The 26043-nt window shown below is 37.3% G+C and overlaps 1 protein-coding gene across 1 annotated transcript in view; it reads right to left on the bottom strand.

Annotated features, from left to right (window-relative positions):
- Nucleotides 1–24458, bottom strand: part of LOC121384001 (eEF1A lysine and N-terminal methyltransferase-like) — a 31759-nt gene extending 7301 nt beyond the window's left edge. The window contains exons 1-12 of the mRNA XM_041514139.1: nt 24071–24458; nt 17948–18098; nt 13092–13320; nt 11733–11941; nt 10747–10867; nt 10133–10251; nt 7318–7452; nt 6461–6647; nt 5379–5559; nt 3773–3883; nt 1379–1455; nt 426–561 (exon numbers count right to left, since the gene is read on the bottom strand). Coding sequence (XP_041370073.1) covers nt 426–561; nt 1379–1455; nt 3773–3883; nt 5379–5559; nt 6461–6647; nt 7318–7452; nt 10133–10251; nt 10747–10867; nt 11733–11941; nt 13092–13320; nt 17948–18039 — 1597 coding nt within the window. The 5' untranslated portion in view covers nt 18040–18098; nt 24071–24458. The remainder of the gene's footprint in view (nt 1–425; nt 562–1378; nt 1456–3772; nt 3884–5378; nt 5560–6460; nt 6648–7317; nt 7453–10132; nt 10252–10746; nt 10868–11732; nt 11942–13091; nt 13321–17947; nt 18099–24070) is intronic.
- Between the last annotated feature and the right edge of the window lie 1585 nt (nt 24459–26043).

Raw genomic sequence — 26043 nt, forward strand, 5'->3', positions numbered from 1 at the left:
ACACACACACTCTCTCACTCTCTCTCTCTCTCCCCCTCCCCCGAGAAGTATTGTAATGAATTTCAGAACTATCCATTCAAAACTTCATAAGATAGACATTAAAATTGTCAATGTTAAATTTCTATTTAAATTTTGTAAATTCACACAAAAAAATTATATTTCCTTAGTATCTCTCTATTAGTTTGTGGAGACTGTGGAAAGTTTGTTTATTTAACGACACCACTAGAGGACATTGATTTATTAAGCACAGGCTATTAGATGTCAAACAAATGGTAATTTTGACAGTCATAGAGAGGAAACCCGCTACATTTTTCCATCAGTAGCAAGAGATCTTTTATATGCACCATCCCACAGACAGCACATACCACGGCCTTTGATCTACCAGTCATGGTACACTGGCTGGTTCTCTATATAAATGCACATACCTTCCTGAGCAGCCTTGTGAATGAAGTCCAGACCATCTGCCACGTGAACATTCAAACTGTTGTCTTCAGAGAAACCGAACCACTGTGTCGCAATGTCCACTATCACGGGATCTATCTCAACCACATGCATGGCAATCTGAAAACATTCACAAGAAAATAAAGAACTTTCTTTTTTTGACAGCAGTATGTAACAGTATAATATTTAATATTCTATAAACATTTTTAAAAATGAAAATGCTTACATACATAACAATTTAAGTTCCTAATCAATATTAATTTCAAATGACTTTTTTTTTTCACTTTAGTGTTTATATTCATTAAGGATCAAGCACGCTGTCTTGGGCAGACACCTCAGCTTTCTAGGCAGTGTACAGGCTAGGTGTCAAAGTTAATTGTTAGTGAGAGGAAAGGAAAGAAATATTTGGTTAACGACACCTCAGCACATTTTAAACTATGGCTATTTGGTATCTAACATGGTTATTTTCACTTGATTGACAGGAAGAAAGAACAAGTTTGTTTTGTGTAACGACACCACTAGAGCACATTGATTTATTAATCATCAACTATTGTGTGTCAAACATATGGCAATTTTGACATATAGTCTTAGAGAGGAAACCCGACACATTTTTCCATTAGTAGTAAGGGATCTTTTACATGCACCATCCCACAGACAGGATACCACGGCCTTTAATATACCAGTTGAACGTGAAATAGCCCAATGGGGCCTACCGACGGGGATCGATCCAAAACCAATTGCGCATTAAGCAAGTGCGTTACCACTGGGCTACATCCCGCCCCCCAAGAGAGGAAACCCACTGCTTCCACATAGACTACTCCTACTGATAAAGCAGCAAGGGATCTTTTAAATGGTTGGTGAGACTGATGATTGTTAAAACTCACTCTGGGTTGGAGAGTGTAATGGGGAAAGGTTGGAGGTAGTAAGTTGTGCTTACCGTAGGAAAATATTGATGAAGATAAACCGCTAGTCCTCCACCTCCTAGTCCAACCAGCAACACAGAGCGTTCCTCGTCTAGAAAACAAACACAGATTTCTATGTTTTAGATTTTAAATACTTAGTTTTTTGCTTACAAATATTAATACATAAAGCAAAATGATCCAAACTATTTGTTTAGACAGTATTATGTATTTTTGTTTCTCAATGTCCAATTCAATCCTAATATAATATATTGTAATGTTTCTCAATGTAAAATTGAATCCTAATATAATATATTGTAATGTTTCTCTGTTTCTCAATGTAAAATTAAATCCTAATATAATATATTTTAATGTTTCTCTGTTTCACTATGATGAGAATATATCTGTATTCTTATTGGTCGAAAACCAGTCACATGACCATCCGTAAATAGTGGTATTACCCTGAGACGGTCTCACCGGTCCATCAAAAGTGATATTGCCCTGGGAGATTTAACCAATGAAAATGAAGCTGAGACAAAATTCTATCCAATTAATAAGTAGGTAACGTAATGCAACATCAACTGCTAATACTTCTAATGTAAACAAGCACAAACTTGTGACAAAACACTTTCCTGTCCTTCAACAAAAAGATAACATCTTTAGTCATACTGAGTTTAATTCCGCAAATACGACAAAAATAAGGTCAGTAATCGTCAAATTGTGTATGGAATATCTCGCAGATTTAGAAACGTACATGATACATCAAAATGCAGTTGGAATCGACACTCAGGATTTTATGTTACAAAAAAAGAAAAGAAAAAAAAAAGCATTTGGAGGTAATCGGTAACTGTTCAGTATAAATGTGTGTTAAGATTTATTACATTTTGTGTTTTATTTTGCTTTTAATATGATTTTGACACTCTTGCTCATCATAATGTCTGGAATTTGATTTTTATCTTCGTAATGTTTCAACTGTTTATTTCCGCATTCCTCTGTGTGTCATACAACGTCACAGGATTACGTGACGTCACAAAATCCCATCATTTTAAGGCATTGCAGGAAATTATAAGTGTTGGCGTATTTTGATTCTGAGAAACAAAGCAGGAATGTACGAGTCTTATGGATGGCATTATGTAATAAAACAATTATTGACCACATTTCGGGCAATATCATGTTAGCCTCGGTCAATATCAATTTCTTCGGTCCATAAAACATGGTAATGCCCTCAATGATGGACAATAATTGATAAATATAATATATTTTAATGTTTCTCCGTTTCTCAATGTAAAATTAAATCCTAATATAATATATTCTAATGCATCTCTGTTTCTCAATGTAAAATTAAATCCTAATATAATATATTCTAATGCATCTGTTTCTCAATGTAAAAGTCAATCCTAATATAATATACTCTATATTTCTCAATGTAAAACTAGTAGAGGCATAACAGATCATTGCTATAGGTTGCAGAGAAGTAAACTGACCAATCGGCTAGTGGTTACCCAATATACCAAAGATACTCCAAATAGAGCAACAGTTTTGTGATAATCACTGAAGTAATTTGAAAATGTTTCCCGTATTCCACAATTTTCAACTTTAAAATCAAACGTAAAAATTGAGGGACAGGAGAGGTGGCCTGAAAATCCCCCCCCCCCCCCATATACAGTACGATATTACCAGGTTTAGCAATCAGTCAGACTTGGCCTAAAATAGCAATCTTTATTTAAACAAAACAATTCCAAAGTACCACACTAATAACTTTTCCCCCATTTTTCACAGGTCAAATCAGACCAATAGAGTGACACTCCTCAAAGAGTTATCTCCCCTTGTCCAGTCGTCACCATAAAACCAAGCGACTTTCGTGAAGTGCAAAATGTTAGTATTCATATTGGAGCAAATGAAATTTATAAACCGAGAAATATTTTTTGTTCTTAAGGTTGCAGAGAAGTAAACTGACCAATTAGCGTTGTGTTGCCCATGAAGATAGTGCTTTTAAAATACACCCCATTTTTGAATAAAATAATTTATGAGTTTGAAAATAGGTAAGAAATTGGATCTTTGACAGGAACTGAACCTACATTTATGGTGCACAGTTGTGTTGAATGAGATCTCACTTTCCATGAGTGATTTGTACATACCGAGTATGAATACACATGGTCGGGGTGGAGTGACTTCCTAGCAGCTGTGAAATGGCAAATTGGGGGGTGCCTCCAAAAATAAAAAATTATTTCCAGATTTAGGCTGACATCACCTAGTTCAGATATTCTTACTGCACAAAACAAGGACTGGCCATCATCACTACATGTGTGATTCACCTGGGAAAATTCTCTTTTTCAATTTTTAAAAATTTATTTTAATATGGTGAACAGTATGTTATGATTTACTTCGCTGCTACCTATAGAATCCTTTGTATTTCTTTTATTGTGAGTTACCTCCCTCTGGCTGGAAGTCTTCTACAAATGCAAGTCCTGTGATCATAGAGATATGATGCTCACAAGAAAGATAACTCTTGTCGACAACGAGTTGAGACGTTTTCTGTGGATCTGTAAATATTAAAACAATGTTAATTAAAATATGGTAATTGTAACATCTGATCTTAACAGTTTGAGAAAAAACCCGGCTGGTATCCCAAATTTCTACTCATTTCAAATAGATGCAAGGCATTTGTTACCTGCACTTTTGTACAGACAAGGACTGGACGCACTGAACACCTTTTATTTACGGTTATATGGCATCAGACATATGGCTAAGGACCACACAGATATATAAAGAGAGGAAACCCACTGTCGCCACTTCATGGGCTACTCTTTTTTTATGACAGACAGGATAGTACATACCACAGCATCTGTTACACCAGTCGTGGTGCACAGGCTGGAACGAGAAATAGCCCAATGGGGCCACCAATGGGGATTGATTCTAAACCGACCGCGCATCAAGCGAGCAATTTATCACCGGGCTACGTCCCGCCCCATCTGAGGCAGTAAGTAAGATTGAAGCAGGAGTCAATACCGAGACAAACTACATAATATAGTCCGTCCCATAAAGATGTTTTTGGTTAATAATTTCAGTTTGATTTGACTTAAGAAAAACAGTAAGTGTTTTGGAAATAACCAAAAAAATACTAACTTTGTGTCCAATTTGTAAAACAATCGGTTCAGAAATAACTAACTTGTAGTAAATTTCATAGTATGAAAAAAGGTGTTCCCCTTGTAAAGGACTACAGGTGAATAATTTAACCAACAAGTCCAATGAGAACTGCAACTGTTCAAACAGATATACTGGTTTAAAAGTTCACTGTAATTAGAATGCTCACCTGAGGTACTCATATGAAACACCATGGTATGTGCTGTCCTCTCTGTAGGAAAGTGAATATAAAAGATACCTTGCTACCAATAGAAAATGTAGCAGGTTTTCTCTATGACTGTGTCAGAACTATCAAACGTTTGACATTCAACATTTGATGATTAATAAATCAATGTGCTCTAGTGTTGTCGGTAAACAAATTAACTTTTAATTATAACAAAAACCTACATGTACATGAACAAATCACACCTACAATGAAATGCATAATGGTAATCAATATCAACAAAACTTATTCCCTCACATTCCATCTTTTTATTTAACAGCATTATTATTCCATCTACTGGCTTAAAGGGGCATTCCTGAGTTTGCTGCAATTTTTAAGATGTTATCAACTAACAGAGACTTTTTAGCGATTGTAATTACATATCAAATATATTTTTCTGCATAAAATATTAGTGGCTGTATATTAAACGTGTTTCTGATCGTTCTAATATTTGTACTACGTTAAATTTCATTTTATTTCCTAAAATATTTTTTGAAAATTATTTGAAAATAAAATCCAGTTTGGGCTTCTTACAAATATTAAGACGACCAGGAACACATTGAATATACACACACTGAAATTCTAAACAAGAAAATATATGTAATATGTAAGTTTAATCGTAGAAATATTTTATTAGTCGGAAACATCTTACAATGCAGAAAATTCAGGAATGTCCATTTAACGATACGAACCTTTTATTAGCCTTGCCTCTGACTGGACGATGTTCTCCGTGGCGAGGAACATCAGTCGTCTGAGTTTGACGCGGCTCTCTGTTTCCACGTCTTCGACAACAAACTTTCCGCTGATGTCACTCTCACCTTCCTGCTGAATAACCCGATTCCCAAACGTTTCTCCAAATGACAGGAATGGCACCTACAAGTAAATGACTAGTTAACTAACATGACACTTCCCAAACATTTGTCCAAACAACAGGAATGGCACCTACAAGTAAAAGTCTAGTTAACACAACACTTCCCAAACATTTGTCCAAATGACAGGAATGGCACCTACATGTACATGATAATAGTGGCATAACCATATGAATAATAACACAACATATAATACACCTGAACACCTTCTCTACCTCTAGGTGTATGTACTGTATAGAGGCTAGCTTATTGTAGTGTCAATCATAACCATATGAATAATAACACAACATATAATACACCTGAACACCTTCTCTACCTCTAGGTGTATGTACTGTATAGAGACTAGCTTATTGTAGTGTCAATCATAACCATATGAATAATAACACAACATATAATACACCTGAACACCTTCTCTACCTCTAGGTGTATGTACTGTATAGAGGCTAGCTTATTGTAGTGTCAATCATAACCATATGAATAATAACACAACATATAATACACCTGAACACCTTCTCTACCTCTAGGTGTATGAACTCTATAGAGACTAGCTTATTGTAGTGTCAATCATAACCATATGAATAATAACACAACATATAATACACCTGAACACCTTCACTACCTCTAGGTGTATGAACTGTATAGAGACTAGCTTATTGTAGTGTCAATCATAACCATATGAATAATAACACAACATATAATACACCTGAACACCTTCTCTACCTCTAGGTGTATGAACTCTATAGAGACTAGCTTATTGTAGTGTCAATCATAACCATATGAATAATAACACAACATATAATACACCTGAACACCTTCTCTACCTCTAGGTGTATGTACTGTATAGAGACTAGCTTATTGTAGTGTCAATCATAACCATATGAATAATAACACAACATATAATACACCTGAACACCTTCTTTGAACGATGGTGGCACCAGCTCCATCACTTTCTCCGACAATTCTGCCTTGATTGAATCAAGATCTTTATAAACGTGGTTTCGGTTCAGAGTGACGATTACAAGACGTTCAAAACCAGCACTCTCAGAAAGCTCTATACGACCGGTTTCAGTACGAAATATCCAGTCCGATTCTCTACAACAGAAAAACAAAAATCTAAATTCAGTGAAACCTCTCAAAACCAGTTTATCAACCAGTTTACTGCAAAGATAATCTAGTTTTTATCTGGTTACAGTAACATTAATCATTGTCTGTGCTCCTTGACTGTCAAAATGAAGTAAAACCTAATGAGTCTTTATATTATTAGAATGAATTAAAATAATTTCACAAATAGTATGAAGTCGGTCACTTCTATAGCATTTTAATTTTTACAGCTCAGTTCTACTCCAATGTTATGTCTTCCCCAGTCTTAGCTCTTTGTAAACGCTTACCAAAATGACGTTATTTCGAAAAATTATGTTGTTTTGTCTTATCCTTCTAGTTACGTTTTAAATGTTTTGACATGGTCCTAGCTTGTTATTCATAAAAATAATATGATGGATAATATTTATAATAAAAAAACAATTATTACACTCATGTGTGAATCGTACAGATTTTACGAAACTCGTGTTAGGATTCAAGACAAGACGTCTGACACTTGTTTCGTAAAATCAGTACGACACATAAAGCTCATATAATAATCTTTATTTCTGCACCCATTTAACTATAGTAAATGAAAAAAATAGATCTTCAATTGTATACAAAAATTATACTGTTTCACTTGGCACTGCATGACCAACGCAAAGAGTAAATTTAGAGCACATACCTCCCCTCTGGTGCAATAAATATGGCAAATTTATCAGCACATTTATTTTCATTGTCAACAATGTAGAGTGTGTAACGCGGAGTGCTTGATACATCACTGTAAAGGCAAATAACGGGTTGATCGCCATCGAGTTTCCTGAAAAAACCCCACCACAGATAACTCACATGTTAAAAATATAGTGTAAACATTGATATATGGTACTCAACCTTTACTAGGGATATGTGGAAAAATATGTCAGGTAAAGCAAATTCATTTATTGTGTCATATCTAATTGTAGTCGTGCATTACCATGGTGATGAATAGTCTAACTGATCACCTGTTGCACAAACTGTCATGACATATATTTGCGAAAGTTGAATTGTATAATACACAGGAGTTGAACACATCACTGAAATTATCCTGCAGCAAAACAAGACAAATTTATCTTGATACTGTTCATATTAGGTATGAATGATCAAGAGAACAGCCTGTTACCTAGATGGAACTCAGGGAACAAAGGAAGGGCCAAGGGCCCTTTTACAATAGTAATAAATGATTTTTTTTAAATACCACCACCACTCCAAAAACAAGACAGATTTAATCCTATGTCTTGATACTGTTCATTTAAGGATTGTCTGTTATTTCTTTTACTTTCATCAGGGTATGAACAAAAAAAAACATCCGCAAACTGTGTGAATCGGCAAAGCCGTTTTCACGTAAGTTTGCGGATGATTTTTTTTGTTCATACCTAGATGAAAGTAAAAGAAATAACAGATAATACGTATAATTAAATTTGATTCATACTTGCTGATAATAACACTAAAAATTCATACTTTATTTTGAATTATTTTTGGTCCATAAACAATAACACACAATAAGACAACTTGCATATATAAAATGATGTAAACAGATACGACGTTCCCTCATGACGTAATTTTTACATTCATTGAGAAATGAACAAACTCCCATTGCTACGTCTGGACCAATGGGAAGACGTTATGTTGTAATGAATGTAACAGAAATTTAATTATATTTGGTGTAAACAATCAAGAGAACAAACCTGTTAACTAGATGGAACTCAAGGGGGGGGGGGGGGGGAGAAGGGGGCAAGGACCCTATTAAAAATACTACCATCACTCCAAAAACATTACAAATTTGACCTCCATATATACTCTTCAAAAGAAGAAACGCAAAACCACATTGTCGTAAAATTTGGAGAATTGATTTAATTATTGAATGGTGAGTCCGATAATTACCAAATGTTGCAGGATTGTTCACAATTCACTCTAGTCCATTGTGAGTAAGTGATAGGACACACCACCAAGGTCAAGGTCATCTGGAGTCAATACCGGGTGTGGCCTCCGCGTGTGTTGACAACTGCCTGGCACCGCCTGCCCATTGAAGCAACCAGAGTACGGATGACATCCCGGGGGATGGTGGCCCATTCGGCCTGCAAGGCTGCTGCCAGCTCGGGCAGGGTCTGGGGCTGTGGTTGTCGCTGTCGGAGGCGTCGGTCCAACTCGTCCCATAGATGCTCAATTGGGTTCAAATCCGGTGATATCGATGGCCAAGGAAGGACATTAATGTTGTTGTTCTGTAGGAAAGCCGTTGTGAGACGTGCTGTGTGAGGCCTGGCATTGTCATGTTGGAACACTGCGTTGGCGTTGGCCATAACTGGAACGATGTGTGGCCGGAGGATCTGGTCAATGTAGCCCTGTGCATTCAGGTTGCCCTTCACGTGGACCAGGTCAGTTCTGCCAGTGTGTGAGATGGCTGCCCACACCATGACACTACCCCCGCCGAATCTGTCCACTTCCTGCACGCAGTTTGCCGCATAACGTTCACCACGACGCCTATACACGCGACATCTTCCATCATGACGTCGGAGCAGAAATCGGGACTCGTCACTGAACCACACCTGTCTCCATCGCAGTTGAGGCCATTGTCGATGAATCTGGCACCACTGCAGTCGGAGTCGACGGTGTTGTGGTGTTAAGATGACACCTCGAACTGGACGTCTGGCACGAATTCCTACCTCACGTAGGCGGTTCCGTACGGTCTGGTCGGATATACTGCGCAAACCTGGTATTGCTGCGGCTGTGGAGGTGGCAGTAGTCAATCGTTCCCGAAGGTGGCGTACCCGGATGTAGCGGTCCTGCCTGGGGGTAGTGACCCGTGGTCGACCGGATCTAGGGAGGTCACGTGTTGATCCATGTTGCTGGTAACGGTCCCACAGTCTGGAGATGGTGCTTGGGGACACATGGAATGCCCTGGCAACGGCCGTTTTGGATTCGCCTGCGTCTAGTCGGCCGATGGCATTGTTTCTCTGCGGTTCACTGAGACGTGGCATGTCCTGGATTGTCAACTGTTGGCCAGATACAGAGGCCAGGCAAGCGAACACCCTGCACTTTTATACTGTCGGTGTTCATGTTGCACGTGCAGACAACGCACGTGCAGTGGTGACATGGTTTGCACGTGGCTGCGTTTTTGCGAATATTCACATTTTGGAACTTTATTGTACAGTAGCTGCGTTTTATCGAATGTAACCGTGGGAATGTGTTTGGGACATGCAATGACCTTATATTCACAAAGCATGAACCGGTAGGAAACATAAAATCGGAGTTATAACCCATTTGTACCCTTTGGCGTTTCTTTTTTTGAAGAGTATATTATAGAAGAGCAAGATTAAAAGTATTGTTCCAATAAATACAATCATATTTTGATTTTCAAGTTATAAACCAAGGCCATGATGTCACCATGTAGCTTTAGAGAATGATACAGAACACAGCTAGGGCAGACAACTGTCAGATTTCAAGTAAGGATATATGTCAATTACCGTTGTGATATCTTCTGTCTAACAACTGCATAGTACTGCATCTCTTTCACAACAGATATCAGCTTATCACAACTATCCACACGCTCAATCTTGTTTTCACAACTCGCAATCTCCAGTATCTAACACAAAAAATACATAAATTTATCAAATACATGTATGTTGTCCTACTCTATTTAAAATTGTGCATCCTATTTTTTACCACAGCTTCCCAAGATCCTTCACTCTCTAGGTGTGCTCAAAATATTTATCATAGCTTTCAATACAATAAATTAAAAAAACCCAACCGATTTGGTATGTTCGTTGAAAATGGATGTGCAATATATTAGTAGCTGTCAAACTGTACTGAATAAGGATACCATTTTATTTTACTATTTTATTAATACAGAATTTACATACTTTTTAATAATTAAAACAAATTTGTATTTGTGAAATCTTCTATTGTTACTTAAAAAATATTTTATAAAATTGTACCAATTACTCACAATATGACAGTAACATCAATCCCTGAAAATAAGGTAGTTTGAAATACTTTTATCTGCTTGATAAATGTGTATTTGTTAACTTGTGCATAGTGTGTTCATTAATAAACTTGGAAATATGATTTTTTCACTTACTTGTTTCATATTTGGAATTTTCTTGAACTTTGTTGCCATAAATGCAAATACTGGAAGCTGAAATTCTTTCTCTGTTCCTGATTTTTCAATCTGCAATTTATAAATACGAATTGGCCAGCCACTGAAAGAAAACATAAAACCAATAAAGACACAACTACATGTAGTAACTGGTTACCATGACTACAATACCAACAACATTTAAATATAATATATGAAATAAAATTACATGCTTTAAAATAAATTACTTGTAAATCAATTTTAATTTTTATAAATCTGATAACAAACCTGTTTGTCTGAAACTGTATTACCACACATTTAAATTTCAGTTTATTTAGGTTGTAAAATGGGTTTGAAAGGCACTTTGTGAAAGGCACGACTTAAAAAAAAGAATCCATACAAACAATTCACTAGCACTTCCAAAACTTAAGAATATTTCATACCCAGCAGCCCATATTTAATGACAGTTAATTCATAAATAAAAATTTTGAATACGATTTTTATGTTAATAAGTGATGTGTAAAACCAATATTTTCACTAATTGTGAAGCAATGACACCATCCTCAATAATTAAAACATAATCATTGACAAGGGAGATAACTGAATTATTAATTTGTTCACAAAAATATAAATATGATTTTTATATTTTCACCAACTACAGCAGTGGCATAGGAAGGTGCCAAAAAGTGTGTGTGTGTATGGGGAGGGGGGGGGGGGCACACTTTTAATATTTATACATGTTTACACTATTATAAAGCAAAATATCTGAAAAGTGGAGGGGAGGGGGCACATGCCTCCTTGCCCCCCACCCCTGCTTCCTATGCCAGTTTACAGTACAGTGAAAATATGACTTTTCACCGAATATCACTTTAAGTTTATAGTTTTTGTAGATCTATATATTTCATAGCTATGTATATAATAAATACAATTACTAATTTAATACAGTGCAGCTATCTTTCTGTGATCAGCTAGCAGACATGTAAACTTACAGGTCAGTAAAATAAGTAACGACTTTCTTAAGAATATGATCTTGCATCAGGGATATGCAGACGTAACGTCCACACGGACGCAGGACGCGGTTTATTTCTGAAAACATTCGGTTGACCGTGGTGGTCACTGCATCGCTGCCGTCCACCATCAGAGCATCCAGAGTGCCTTTGTCAAGCACCACAGAGAACTCTTCATCCACGAACGACATCTGTAAGACAAACACAGAGCACTTGTTAAAGGCATACTGTCACAGATTTAAGGACCGTATAACTCTTAAAAATGGATAATAATTAAAAATTACAATACTTGTTGGAAACCAAATCTAGCTATCGGATCACCGTAACTGAACCATGATGGAGTGAAATCCATGTCATCCCTTCTCGGCAATTTTAGTTTTTGAAGTATGGACCATTGCCATAATTCAGTTATTTTTACAAAATGTCATTAATAAATGGAGTATGGTGGTTATGAAGATGGTTGAATAAAGTACATTTAGGGACAAATCAAATTATTTTTGTTCAGGTAGTACTTTGTTCAACCACTAAATAGGTCAGTGGTCTGTGACAATATGCCTTTAAAGGCACGGTCACACAGCTGCAGGTGACCTACTAAAAGTAGTAGAGCTGGGCGGTGTTGAAATTTCAGGTTCGGTATCAGTATTTTAAGGTGATTTACCTCTGTCAGGGTTTCTGCAAGGGGGTAAAACAGGTATGGCGCCATACCCTAATTTTTCTTTTTTAAAATTAACCTTTGGACAAAATTAATTACTCTATCATTACTGTATGCTTTTCTTAACCCTAACCCTAAACTTAACCCATTTTCTTTCTGCGGGAGGCCCCCCATACCCACTATTGACTGTGGTAGCATTCAGTTCCATAGCACCATACCCAAATATTTCTTTCTGGCAGAAATACTGTCCGTATAGGTATGGTGTTGGCACAACATGGATATCGAGCAGTATTTTCAGTACACTCGGCTTTAAATGCATATCCGAGTTAATGCTCATCTGCTAATTTTATACTTTCCGCTGTACACAAAGTGCCTGTAAATATCCATCCTCTTTTCTTTTCAGCCATTTTACATTCATCAAATATATTACTAAATTTCGGTATTTTGAGATTTGTTAGATATGGTAAATTGGTACTGACATAATCCTGCCCCTCCCTACCAGTGCCAACTAGTTCACCAAATATCACTGTATATATCATCCCATCTATAAGTACATCTAAAAGAAACCTTGCTGCAGGTTTCATTTTTCTCAAACTAATGTACCAGCTGGACACCAATTAGTTGTGCTTTAAAATGAATAAAGGTTTCTTTAAATATTCCTTTCCTTTCCAGAACAATTCTAAACATACCTGTGTGACGTCCATTTTGACGAAAGACATGAGTGGTCGTGTAGTGTGGTTTCTGTCGTTCATCTGGCGCACAACGATGCTGCTGATGTCGATGTTGACCATGTTGGTGTACCCGACGTCGTACATGTTCTCACTGAGCTGCGAGTTGCCGCAGCCGACCATGAGAATCTTATCCTGTGGCTTCATACACTTGTGTATCACCCCACACAGCTGGGGGTACTCACCATACCTACACGTAGGAAATAGTTAAATCATACTTATACAGGCTTCATACACTTGTGTATCACCCCACATAGCTGGGGGTACTCGCCATACATAGGAAATAGTTAAATCATACTTATACAGACTTCATACACTTGTACACTTGTGTATCACCCCACACAGCTGGGGGTACTCGCCATACATAGGAAATAGTTAAATCATACTTATACAGACTTCATACACTTGTACACTTGTGTATCACCCCACACAGCTGGGGGTACCTGCCATACATAAGAAATAGTTAAATCATACTTATACAGACTTCATACACTTGTGTATCACCCCACACAGCTGGGGGTACTCGCGTTACATAGGAAATAGCTAAATCATACTTATACAGACTTCATACACTTGTGTATCACCCCACACAGCTGGGGGTACCTGCCATACATAGGAAATAGCTAAATCATACTTATACAGGCTTCATACACTTGTGTATCACTCGACACAGCTGGGGGTACTTGCCATACATAGGAAATAGCTAAATCATACTTATACAGGCTTCATACACTTGTGTATCACCCCACACAGCTGGGGTTACTCGCCATACATAGGAAATAGCTAAATCATACTTATACAGGCTTCATACACTTGTGTATCACCCCACACAGCTGGGGTTACTCGCCATACATAGGAAATAGCTAAATCATACTTATACAGGCTTCATACACTTGTGTATCACCCCACACAGCTAGGGGTACCTGCCATACATAGGAAATAGCTAAATCACACTTATACAGGCTTCATACACTTGTGTATCACCCCACACAGCTGGGGGTACCTGCCATACATAGGAAATAGCTAAATCATACTTATACAGGCTTCATACACTTGTGTATCACCCCACACAGCTGGGGGTACTCGCCATACATAGGAAATAGCTAAATCATACTTATACAGGCTTCATACACTTGTGTATCACCCCACACAGCTGGGGGTACTCGCCATACATAGGAAATAGCTAAATCATACTTATACAGGCTTCATACACTTGTGTATCACCCCACACAGCTGGGGGTACTCGCCATACATAGGAAATAATTAAATCATACTTATACAGACTTCATACACTTGTACACTTGTGTATCACCCCACACAGCTGGGGATACTCGCCATACATAGGAAATAGCTAAATCATACTTATACAGGCTTCATACACTTGTGTATGACCCCACACAGCTGGGAGTACTCACCACACCTACACGTAGGAAATAGTTAAATCATACTTATACAGGCTTCATACACTTGTGTATGACCCCACACAGCTGTGGGTACTCGCCACACCTACACGTAGGAAATAGTTAAATCATACTTATACAGGCTTCATACACTTGTGTATCACCCCACACAGCTGGGGGTACTTGCCATACATAGGAAATAGCTAAATCACACTTATACAGGCTTCATACACTTGTGTATCACCCCACACAGCTGGGGGTACTTGCCATACATAGGAAATAGCTAAATCATACTTATACAGGCTTCATACACTTGTGTATCACCCCACACAGCTGGGGGTACTTGCCATACATAGGAAATAGCTAAATCATACTTATACAGACTTCATACACTTGTGTATCACCCCACACAGCTAGGGGTACCTGCCATACATAGGAAATAGCTAAATCACACTTATACAGGCTTCATACACTTGTGTATCACCCCACACAACTGGGGGTACTTGCCATACATAGGAAATAGCTAAATCACACTTATACAGGCTTCATACACTTGTGTATCACCCCACACAGCTGGGGGTACCTGCCATACATAGGAAATAGCTAAATCATACTTATACAGGCTTCATACACTTGTGTATCACCCCACACAGCTAGGGGTACCTGCCATACATAGGAAATAGCTAAATCACACTTATACAGGCTTCATACACTTGTGTATCACCCCACACAGCTGGGGGTACTTGCCATACATAGGAAATAATTAAATCATACTTATACAGACTTCATACACTTGTACACTTGTGTATTGCCCCACACAGCTGGGGATACTCGCCATACATAGGAAATAGCTAAATCATACTTATACAGGCTTCATACACTTGTGTATCACCCCACACAGCTGGGAGTACTCACCACACCTACACGTAGGAAATAATTAAATCATACTTATACAGGCTTCATACACTTGTGTATCACCCCACACAGCTGGGGGTACTCGCCATACATAGGAAATAATTAAATCATATTTATACAGACTTCATACACTTGTGTATCACCCCACACAGCTGGGGGTACTTGCCATACATAGGAAATAGCTAAATCATACTTATACAGACTTCATACACTTGTGTATCACCCCACACAGCTGGGGGTACTTGCCATACATAGGAAATAGCTAAATCATACTTATACAGGCTTCATACACTTGTGTATCACCCCACACAGCTGGGGGTACTCGCCATACATAGGAAATAGCTAAATCATACTTATACAGGCTTCATACACTTGTGTATCACCCCACACAGCTGGGGGTACTCGCCATACATATGAAATAGCTAAATCAAACTTATACAGGCTTCATACACTTGTGTATCACCCCACACAGCTGGGGGTACTCGCCATACATAGGAAATAGCTAAATCACACTTATACAGGCTTCATACACTTGTGTATCACCCCACACAGCTGGGGGTACTTGCCATACATAGGAAATAGCTAAATCATACTTATACAGGCTTCATACACTTGTGTATCACCCCACACAGCTGTGGTTACTCGCCATACATAGGAAATAGCTAAATCATACTTATACAGGCTTCATACACTTGTGTATCACCCCACACAGCTGGGGGTACCTGCCATACATAGGAAATAGCTAAATCATACTTATACAGGCTTCATACACTTGTGTATCACCCCACACAGCTGGGGGTACTCGCCATACATAGGAAATAGCTAAATCACACTTATACAGGCTTCATACACTTGTGTATCACCCCACACAGCTGGGGGTACTTGCCATACATAGGAAATAGCTAAATCATACTTATACAGGCTTCATACACTTGTGTATCACCCCACACAGCTGGGGGTACTCGCCATACATAGGAAATAGCTAAATCATACTTATACAGGCTTCATACACTTGTGTATCACCCCACACAGCTGGGGGTACTTGCCATACCAACACGTAGGAAATAGCTAAATCATACTTATACAGGCTTTATACACTATATAACTTACCCATGATATCTATGTCATAAACCCATGTGATAATTTGGTGCATTATCCCGGTTAATAATGGTATGCAAATGTATAGGTATATGCAAATTTGCAGGGTCTCTAGGTAATAATGTGTTGCTGTCAATGGGTCATTTATTTATAAGCCATCAAGACATATACATGAGCGTAATGTTTTCATAAGATTTGTTTAAAATGTGACGTCAAACTAATTTTTGCTAATCGTGATGACGTCATATTATCGATGAAGGCGATTTTAGTACTTTTCTCCTCTTAGGGCAGATAATCGATAAATGATAACATAAACACATCATACCATTCAAATACCTTTTCTCCTCTTAGGGCAGATAATCGATAAACGATAACATAAACACATCGTACCATTCAAATGCCTTTTCTCCTCTTAGGGCAGATAATCGATAAACGATAACATAAACACATCGTACCATTCAAATGCCTTTTCTCCTCTTAGGGCAGATAATCGATAAAAAATAACATAAACACATCGTACCATTCAAATGCCTTTTCTCCTCTTAGGGCAGATAATCGATAAACGATAACATAAACACATCGTACCATTCAAATGCCTTTTCTCCTCTTAGGGCAGATAATCGATAAACGATAACATAAACACATCGTACCATTCAAATGCCTTTTCTCCTCTTAGAGCAGATAATCGATAAACAATAACAAACACATCATACCATTCAAATGCCTTTTCTCCTCTTAGGGCAGATAATCGATAAACAATAACAAACAAATCACATGACTGAACCAGGGCTAGCTCTGGCACTCGCCAAATTCGCATGTCAAAAACAATTGGCAAATTTTATTTTAATTTGGCGAAATAATTTCATGAAATAAATGATATATTGTTTGAAAATAACTGGGTTTAGTAGATAATTTTTTGAAATTTTCTGCTAACCCAGAGCTAGCCCTGGATTCAAATGCCTTTTCTCCTCTTAGGGCAAATTATCAATAAATGATAACATAAACACATCGTACCATTCAAATGCCTTTTCTCCTCTTAGGGCAAATTATCAATAAATGATAACATAAACACATCGTACCATTCAAATGCCTTTTCTCCTCTTAGGGCAAATTATCAATAAATGATAACATAAACACATCGTACCATTCAAATGCCTTTTCTCCTCTTAGGGCAAATTATCAATAAATGATAACATAAACACATCGTACCATTAAAATGCCTTTTCTCCTCTTAGGGCAAATTATCAATAAATGATAACATAAACACATCGTACCATTCAAATGCCTTTTCTCCTCTTAGGGCAAATTATCAATAAATGATAACATAAACACATCGTACCATTCAAATGCCTTTTCTTCTCTTAGGGCAAATAATCAATAAATGATAACATAAACACATCGTACCATTCAAATGCCTTTTCTCCTCTTTTCTTGAAGAACTTGTCCCAGTACTCCGGGGAGAGAAACTCTTTGTGACTCTGAGGTAGAAGATTCATACTTGGAGATGGATCATATTCAGGTGGGTACAAACATGTTGCTTATGGTAGGGAATTAACTGTGAAAACAAAATTTCACATAAGAGTTGTCACATGGAAAAAAAAAAAACGTACAGCTTTCTATGTTTTTGCAATCATTATACATGTACTTTCCTTGATATTTGTTTCCACTAGCCATTGGGCATGGAAATAGTAGTTATTTACTAGCCCAACACTGAATATCACTAGCTACGGGAGTGGGGCTACCATAATCTAGAGATGCCCTGAACAGCTTAAAGCTATTCAGGGTCTGACCTTCACAAGTGTTCAGTAGCATGTATATTATTAAAAAAAGAAGGCCCTGAAGTTAGGGGGTTCAGTATATTATGTACACTTCCCACATGTTATTAGCTAAAATGTAATCATACCAATTATTGTTTATATTTACAAAAATAAACATTATTTAGTCATTAGGGGCCAAAAGATTGTGCTCAATAGGCTGAAAATGCCATATTTGAATGTGTACCTAAAATTTTAAATTTTCTCTGAGGAGCATCGATCATAGTATCATACCCCTGAACTCCCATTAACAGATCCAGACCCTCTGTACCCTAAAATGTCCATTCCTGAACACACCTACAGTGGTCACCCCCACTCCACTTTCGAATACATTCTGTGGGACCTGCAGTTGACTTGGACATTAGAGAGTGATTATAACTTCAAATATCTGTCCAAGACTAAAATGTTTATTTGTTTTGTTTAATGACACCACTAGAGCACTGATTTGTTAATCATCAGCTATTGGATGTAAAAAATTTGTCATTTTTGACATGCCGTGTTAGAGGAAACATGCTACAATTTTCCCATTAGTCACAGGTGAGTGCTTTACCAATCCGCTACATCTACGCCCCCTGTTTAAGACTGAATATGCTAAATTCTGAACCACATTGTAAACAACTATGATAAATTACCATCATACCTTTAATTACCATATTTTGTCCAGATGCAAATTGTAGTCCTTACGGTTTGACGCATGCAATTGCTCCCACTTGTGTGTGCTCGTGCAAAACTATTTCCACATTGGCGCAAAACTATTTCCACATGGGCAAAAAACTTCTTGTCTCGTCACACGCCGATATCGTTACCGTATTTGACCGGAAATAAGCCCAGGGGGCCAAGACAACTCATTGTGAGCTTAGCATGGGGTGAGCTTAGCATGGGGTGGGCTTATTCCCAGACAAGGGGCCAGTTTTGTTGAGAAAAAAAATTCATAATAATAATTAAAATAAATAACAATACTTAAAAGAACTAGGAAGAAAACAAAAAACATTCAGTAGCACATCTAAGAAAAATCTTACTGGCCCTTCTCAAATTCAACTAGCCCTCAAATTATCACACTGAAATTAAACTTGACAGCCAAAATCAAAACTAGAAGGTTCTTTGTTGAATAATAATCATGTGCACATCATATATAGTCTGTTTGCATAAAAGAGGAACAGATGAATAAGCATGTAACTTCATGACTAAAGTTAAAATTCATATATAAACATGTTATTAAGTTTAAACCAGAAATAAGTTTCTTTACAAATTACCATTAAATTATACAGATTAAAGCTCATTTAATATACGGGGTGAAGAACAAATGCTAGAATGACCAAGGTATGCAGATTGACTTGCATTGTTTATGAAATAAAATATAATGCAGTACAAAGACAGTGTGCTTTAGTAAACTAGTCTGGGAATGGTAGTCCTCTTTGTGGCAATGCAAGAGGAATGAAATAAACTTTGTGGCAATGCCACAAGAAGAATGAAATCTCCATTAAAGGATTTCCTTAGGAGTGGCTGTCCTGTATGCAGTGTGCAGAGATATGGCCCTGATCATGTATTACAGTGTTCTCATTCAGATTACCTTGCATGCTCCATCAATTGCCTTAAAACCTGTATCAGGAAAGAAAAGATTTAACCTATACAGTCTGATGGTAATTTGTATACATATATATTTTTTAATTTGTAACACTGAACCTTTTTACCCCAAAACAGTTATTTGAGATGGTATGGGTTTAAAACTTAATAAATTAATATGTTTTATATGAATTTTATCTTTATTAATTATGAAGTTACAATAGCCTAAAAATTAATATTTTCTGCCTCAGTAAAATGTAATAATTTGTCTGTGGGTGTGTTCATGCACGAATATGTGGACGTTTAATCTGGATATTATAAATGTTACAGTAGTAGGCTACTAATAAAATAAATATTGAAAGAAAAATAAATCTGTAAAAAACAACAAAACAAACATTTTACCAAAATATACAATGTACTTTGGTTATATTACAAGCATAAAAACATACTTATTGTTTATAGTAATCTTTGAACGGTTATGTCATCATGACTTTAGATCTAATCTATTCTTATTTCATGCAAATCACTTAAAACTAAAGTGCCAAAAAGTATATCTACTAGATAATTATGGGGTGTCCAGTCCATTCCAATAAGCCGATGACTTCCAGATAAGAAAGAAATACATGCAGTGTCTGCAATTCGTTTTGAGCTTTATTTTTTAGAAAGATCTGGCCAAGAACCACAGAAGCCGAGTCTGGTGCTGTCAAAATATACGTTCTACGTCGTCTGCTGCCAGATCTGTATTTCGCGTCAGCACAGATGCAGGGTATGACATTTTTTTTTAAAGTCACTAGCCACAGGGCTAGTGGGTTTGTAAATTTCACTAGCCCACCAAAATAAAGCACTAGCCCAAATTTCTGATCAATTACAACAAACTTTATATAAGGCTGAAAAACTGTTTCTGGGAACCCAAACCCTACAGTACCTAAAAAAAAAAAAAAACCCAGCTTACATTTTTTTTTTATGTACATGTGTTAAGTCAAACCAAACTGAAATTATTACCAAAATACATTTTGGTAGACTAGAAGTAGAAGGATTAAGGTCGACGACAGTCACTTTTCGCACCTTTGTTTTGGCTTCGTACACAGTAAATAAAACATATCCAACGGTAATTTTTTGATGATATATTTGACAAAAGGTACTTTTTATTTTTTTCATCTTTTGAAACTTAAAATTCATATTTTGTCCAGAATTAAGAAAAATAACAAAATACCAACCTGTAAACAACGTTGTCTGCTTGTTATAGAAATTTGACAGGGGTCAAGGTTAGTAGACCAGTTTTTATTTTAATGTGGTGAAGCATTGTAATAATATAGCTAATTTTGAATTTGAATGACGTCAGTATTCCAATGACGTCACTTTGAATTGCATTACAATAACCATACACTGGGTACATGTTTCCGTTTTAACCTTCTGAGTACGTCACGTCAGTCGACATACTGTATACTGTATACATTTTCAGGGATCGATAGCTGATTGTGACAGCTAATTTAATAATAAATTTGATTGTTTTACCAACAACGAAAATTACCAAATATTGCAATATGAATCGTAGTTCGGGTTTTTAAAACAATTCTGGTCGTAAACTACTGTTATCGGGAATAATGGCAGTGTCTGCGCTTAACTTGTTTTTTGAGTATTTTCACTTGCCCGAATAATATTTTCTAAAAAAACAAACAATATTGCAACAGATTATAAGAGAAAACATTTATTTTGAGTATTTTCCTGCACTCAACCAACCCACTCTTTAAATAAATAACAGACATGCCACTGTGATTCCCCACTGTCACTGTCAATACATTTGTGGTATTGTTAGTCACTTAACGCCATGGCACTGCAAGTATCATCATCTTCTTCATCATCATCATCCTCCTCCAGTGTTCTCCAACTTTTATGCGACCAGGTTGGCGGACATGTGAGGCAAACGATTGGGGGAGGGGGGGTGAGCTCGAGAGAGGTTCGCCCCCTCTCGCACCGGAAAATTTTGTAAATCTTAAGTCACAAAAGGTGCTTTTTTTCTGGCATTTAATAGTTGATTTAAATAAAGTTAACCATAATCAAAATCTATCTCATGATCTGCCGCACCGGCACCGGTCACGCTGAAGTAGTAGGGCCTAGATGATCATAGACCTAAATGTGTGCGGCCAGTGGGCTAATCTCACCCAGAAAATTTTGAAAATAAAAGCTCATATAGATGCGATTTCCTGGCATCTGGGGATAGTATTTTGCTGTCTTTCATTGCATAAAATATTATTCTCGATTTATACGTCGGTATAAACGATCAGGACACAATGCGCTAGCCTGTGCAGCATTTTATAGGGAGTGGTTGTGACGTCATATCGTGGTAAACTGCATGCTGATGAAACAAACCAGGGATCGTATAGGCCTTGGAGTATTTAGAGGAGGGTGCACGACGCTAATCGCAGTACAAACAATACACTACGAGCATTCAGACCTGAAGCCCGAGCTTTCTTCAGTAGGTCCTTTGGTTTCTTCAATAGGTCCTTTGATGTCTAACTTCATGCAATAAATTTTCTAATGTTATTTAGGGGATAACCCTACTGTGTTTTCCGATTTGCGGACGTAGGCCTATATCGGTGGTTTTACTGTCGCAAATTTAGTTTTATTGGCGACGCGTTAGCAAATCGGAAAACACAGTAGGGTTATCCCTATTCTAATTAAACTATTTGCTGGTTGATTTTAAATAGGAAATTGTCACATTTGTAGTAAGAATAAGTCTATAAACGTCACCAGCTGGTGACGTCATTAGGTAGCCCATTAACAGACGATGGGTGGTCGGACAGTTAGCGGATTGATTTTCGACTTGGCGGCATTTTTTATCAGCTTGGCGGACCCGTCTGCGAAAATCTTCAGCTTGGCGGCCCAAATTCTCAGCTTGGCGGGTGTACAAGCCGCTTACTTGGGTTGGAGAACACTGATCCTCATCAGAAACTGTGACAACATCTGGATCCATCCTTTCTCTTTCCTGAACCAATTCAGAAATAATGTCTGTGCTGCCACTTTGACTTGGCTCCTGATTAAATTAGATAATAGGATTATATAATTCCCAATTATATAATTTCCAACAAACAAAGATGCTTGCGTTCACCAAACGTTGAGCACTGGTATAACCGACACAACCCCTTCCTCCCCCCACACCATCTCAATGAAATAATAATAATTAAAAAACCCCACTAAAATATAATGTTCAAAGGATACGATCTATGACGTGTACACATAACCAGGGCTGAATCTTGTCGACATGAAGTTGTGCCCAATTTTACATGCCACTTAACTTACCGTATACCTATTCTTATATTGGGCATATGTTTATATATAAAAGCAGACCTACACTTTTTCATGGTGCAAAGTAGGCTACATAGCTGTATTTTATTTATTTATTAATTATTGATTTAAAAAAAAAAAAAAAAAATTGGTCGCCAGGCAGGCAACCTTACTGTGGCCAGTCTGGGTTTTCAGTCGCCTGTCGTCGTTTTCAGTCGCCAGGGGCGATTGGGTGACCGTTAAGTTCGAACCCTGTAATGGGACATAAATACTGGACAGCTGGCCACAAATGCCCGTAAGTAAACACAACGTTTTTGATTTTTTGCCTAATTTTAATCACCATTAGCTGATCTAAAAAATAATTAAAATTACAAAAAAACCACGCAAATAATACATACCGATTCATATATGAACTTTATTTCATGTATTTATAAAACATTTAAGTGAATATATGTGAGTAAAAATTATAAACTTGTACCCACTCAACGTGGTTTTTGTTAAACTTAATCCAGTAGTCTAAAGGTTAAGAATGCTGGAAAAATTCCAATGCAAACTTGCTAGATTTTTTGTTTGAACATTACTAATGCATCTGAATGTGTTTGAAAAAAATCTTGTGATTAAAAAATTGTACCTTTTACGAAATATTGATTTCAAGTGAAATTACGGTAAGATATGCTATATTTATTGTGTACGAACCCAAAACAAGGGTGCGAAAAGTGACTGTCGTCGACCTTAGGATGACGGATGGGACGGCAGAGGACTGGGGCTAATTTTGCTCATGACGAAGTTTGATACACATCAATTATAACATATGCAACCATAAATGTTTCAACATTCAAATGATCATTACTCAAAGTGTATTTACCTGCTGACCTTTTTTTGTTTTTGCTTTAATACCAGTTTCAATTATTGTTTACAAAACTTTCAACACAACCACACGTCTAATAGACTGCTACAACATATTTTGATTCGCTACGATAATGACCAAAAGACCAGTCCATGTTTTGTTGCGGTGATCCATCCTCCACCGCAGGACACTTCCTTTGATAAGTTTGTTTTGTTTAACGACACCACTAGAGCACATGATTAATTAATCATCGGCTATTGGGTGTGTGTGAAGACTTTCCCATGCTCCTATACCACTATGGCTTCGAGCATGTCCACCCCGGGTTCGGTCTCTGGAGGTCAGGGGCCCAATCCGGGACAGAAATTACTTAGGACAATTTTGAAATTAAACCAATGGGGAATACGGATATTATATAATTACTTTTTATTTGCGCAATTCCAAGAATAATAATTAATATAAAATATATAATCCATTTAATTTAAAACTTTGTCGCAAATTTAGAACGAGCATTTCAAAAATACAAATAGTACAGAAACTCTTTATTTTAGCCCTATTATTATTTAGTAGGAGGTTGATTAAGGGAGGTTAAGCAGCCGCCACAGGGTCCCATTTCCCTCTATCTCAATAAAGTTAAAAACACGTATAAAATAAATTAAAACAAATTAAAAGAGCACGCTTGTAAACTTATAAATTTTAAAACATAAACACCCAATAAAAATTAAAAGCAGTTCATACAATATATTTGGTCAGCGAGGAGGGGGCTGTTACTGCCAGATAGCAACCCCATCATCAACCCGAAGTAAAAAAAAAAAAAAAAAATTCATTCAAACACCCACACCACATCGGCTATTGGATGTAAAACATTTGGTAATTCTGACTCTTACTCAACAGAGGAAACCCGCTACATTTTCCCTAATGCTGCAAGGGATCTTTTATATGCACGTACCATTTCGCAGACAGGATAGCACATACCACGGCCTTTGATATACCAATTGTGGTGCTCTGGCTGGAATGAGAAATAGTCGAATGGGCCCACCGATGGGGATCGACCCCAAACCGACCGCGCATCAAGCGAGCGCTTTCCCATTTGGCCACGTCCGGCCACTATCTGTATAACAACACCTCGACACTTTAAAAAATAATAATAATAAAGCATAAAAATAATAATAATTTTAAAAAATTGACACACTTTGCTCTTTGTCACCACAAGAAATAACAGCGCAGGTTCGTTTCTCATAGAGCATGCATCGCAATGTTCTGTAATGATATCCATCAATAAGTATTCATCAATAAGTATTATGTTATTTTTTATACAAAAATAAACCACCATCGTCAAAGTCGAAATAACTGTATCATGTCCACGCATTACTTACTGATTGATTGATTTCAACTCATTTTCCCAATTAAGGTTCAAGCATGCTGTCCTGGGCACACACTTTAGCTATCTGGGCTGCCTGTCCAGGACAGTGGGCTATTTATTACTTGGTTAGTGGTTAGTGAGAGAGAAGAGAGTGGCCTTACCCATTGAGCCCTTAAGAACTCGCTTCGGGTTGGAGCCAGTACCGGGCTGCGAACCCTGTACCGATGGCTTAACCACTGCGCCACCGAGGCCGGTTTACTTAATGAAATGATAAACGGATTGTTTTCTAAGTTAATTGTTCTATTCTTATTAAGTGCCTACACCCGTGATTCCTGATTGGCAGGTGTATACGTACGTGGTCGGTGTACAGACAGGGCAATTAATTACCGCCGTCTAGACACAAAAATATGTACCGATATTAGTAACATCACAGGATATTATGAAATAACCTGCCACTCCTAAAATAATAATGGACAATACCAGCCGTCATGCTTTATTACTGCAAATAATTCTGTAAAACTCTTGATTAAGTAGACTCTCCCATCTAAAATCATAGAACTGACCAATTACGTAGTCCCAAAGAAAATAAAATTATCACTTGGGTATCATGGGTGGTTTGTTTTGCTCCAAC

The sequence above is a fragment of the Gigantopelta aegis genome, chromosome 10, assembly GCF_016097555.1.
Source record: "Gigantopelta aegis isolate Gae_Host chromosome 10, Gae_host_genome, whole genome shotgun sequence".
Classification (NCBI taxonomy): domain Eukaryota; kingdom Metazoa; phylum Mollusca; class Gastropoda; order Neomphalida; family Peltospiridae; genus Gigantopelta; species Gigantopelta aegis.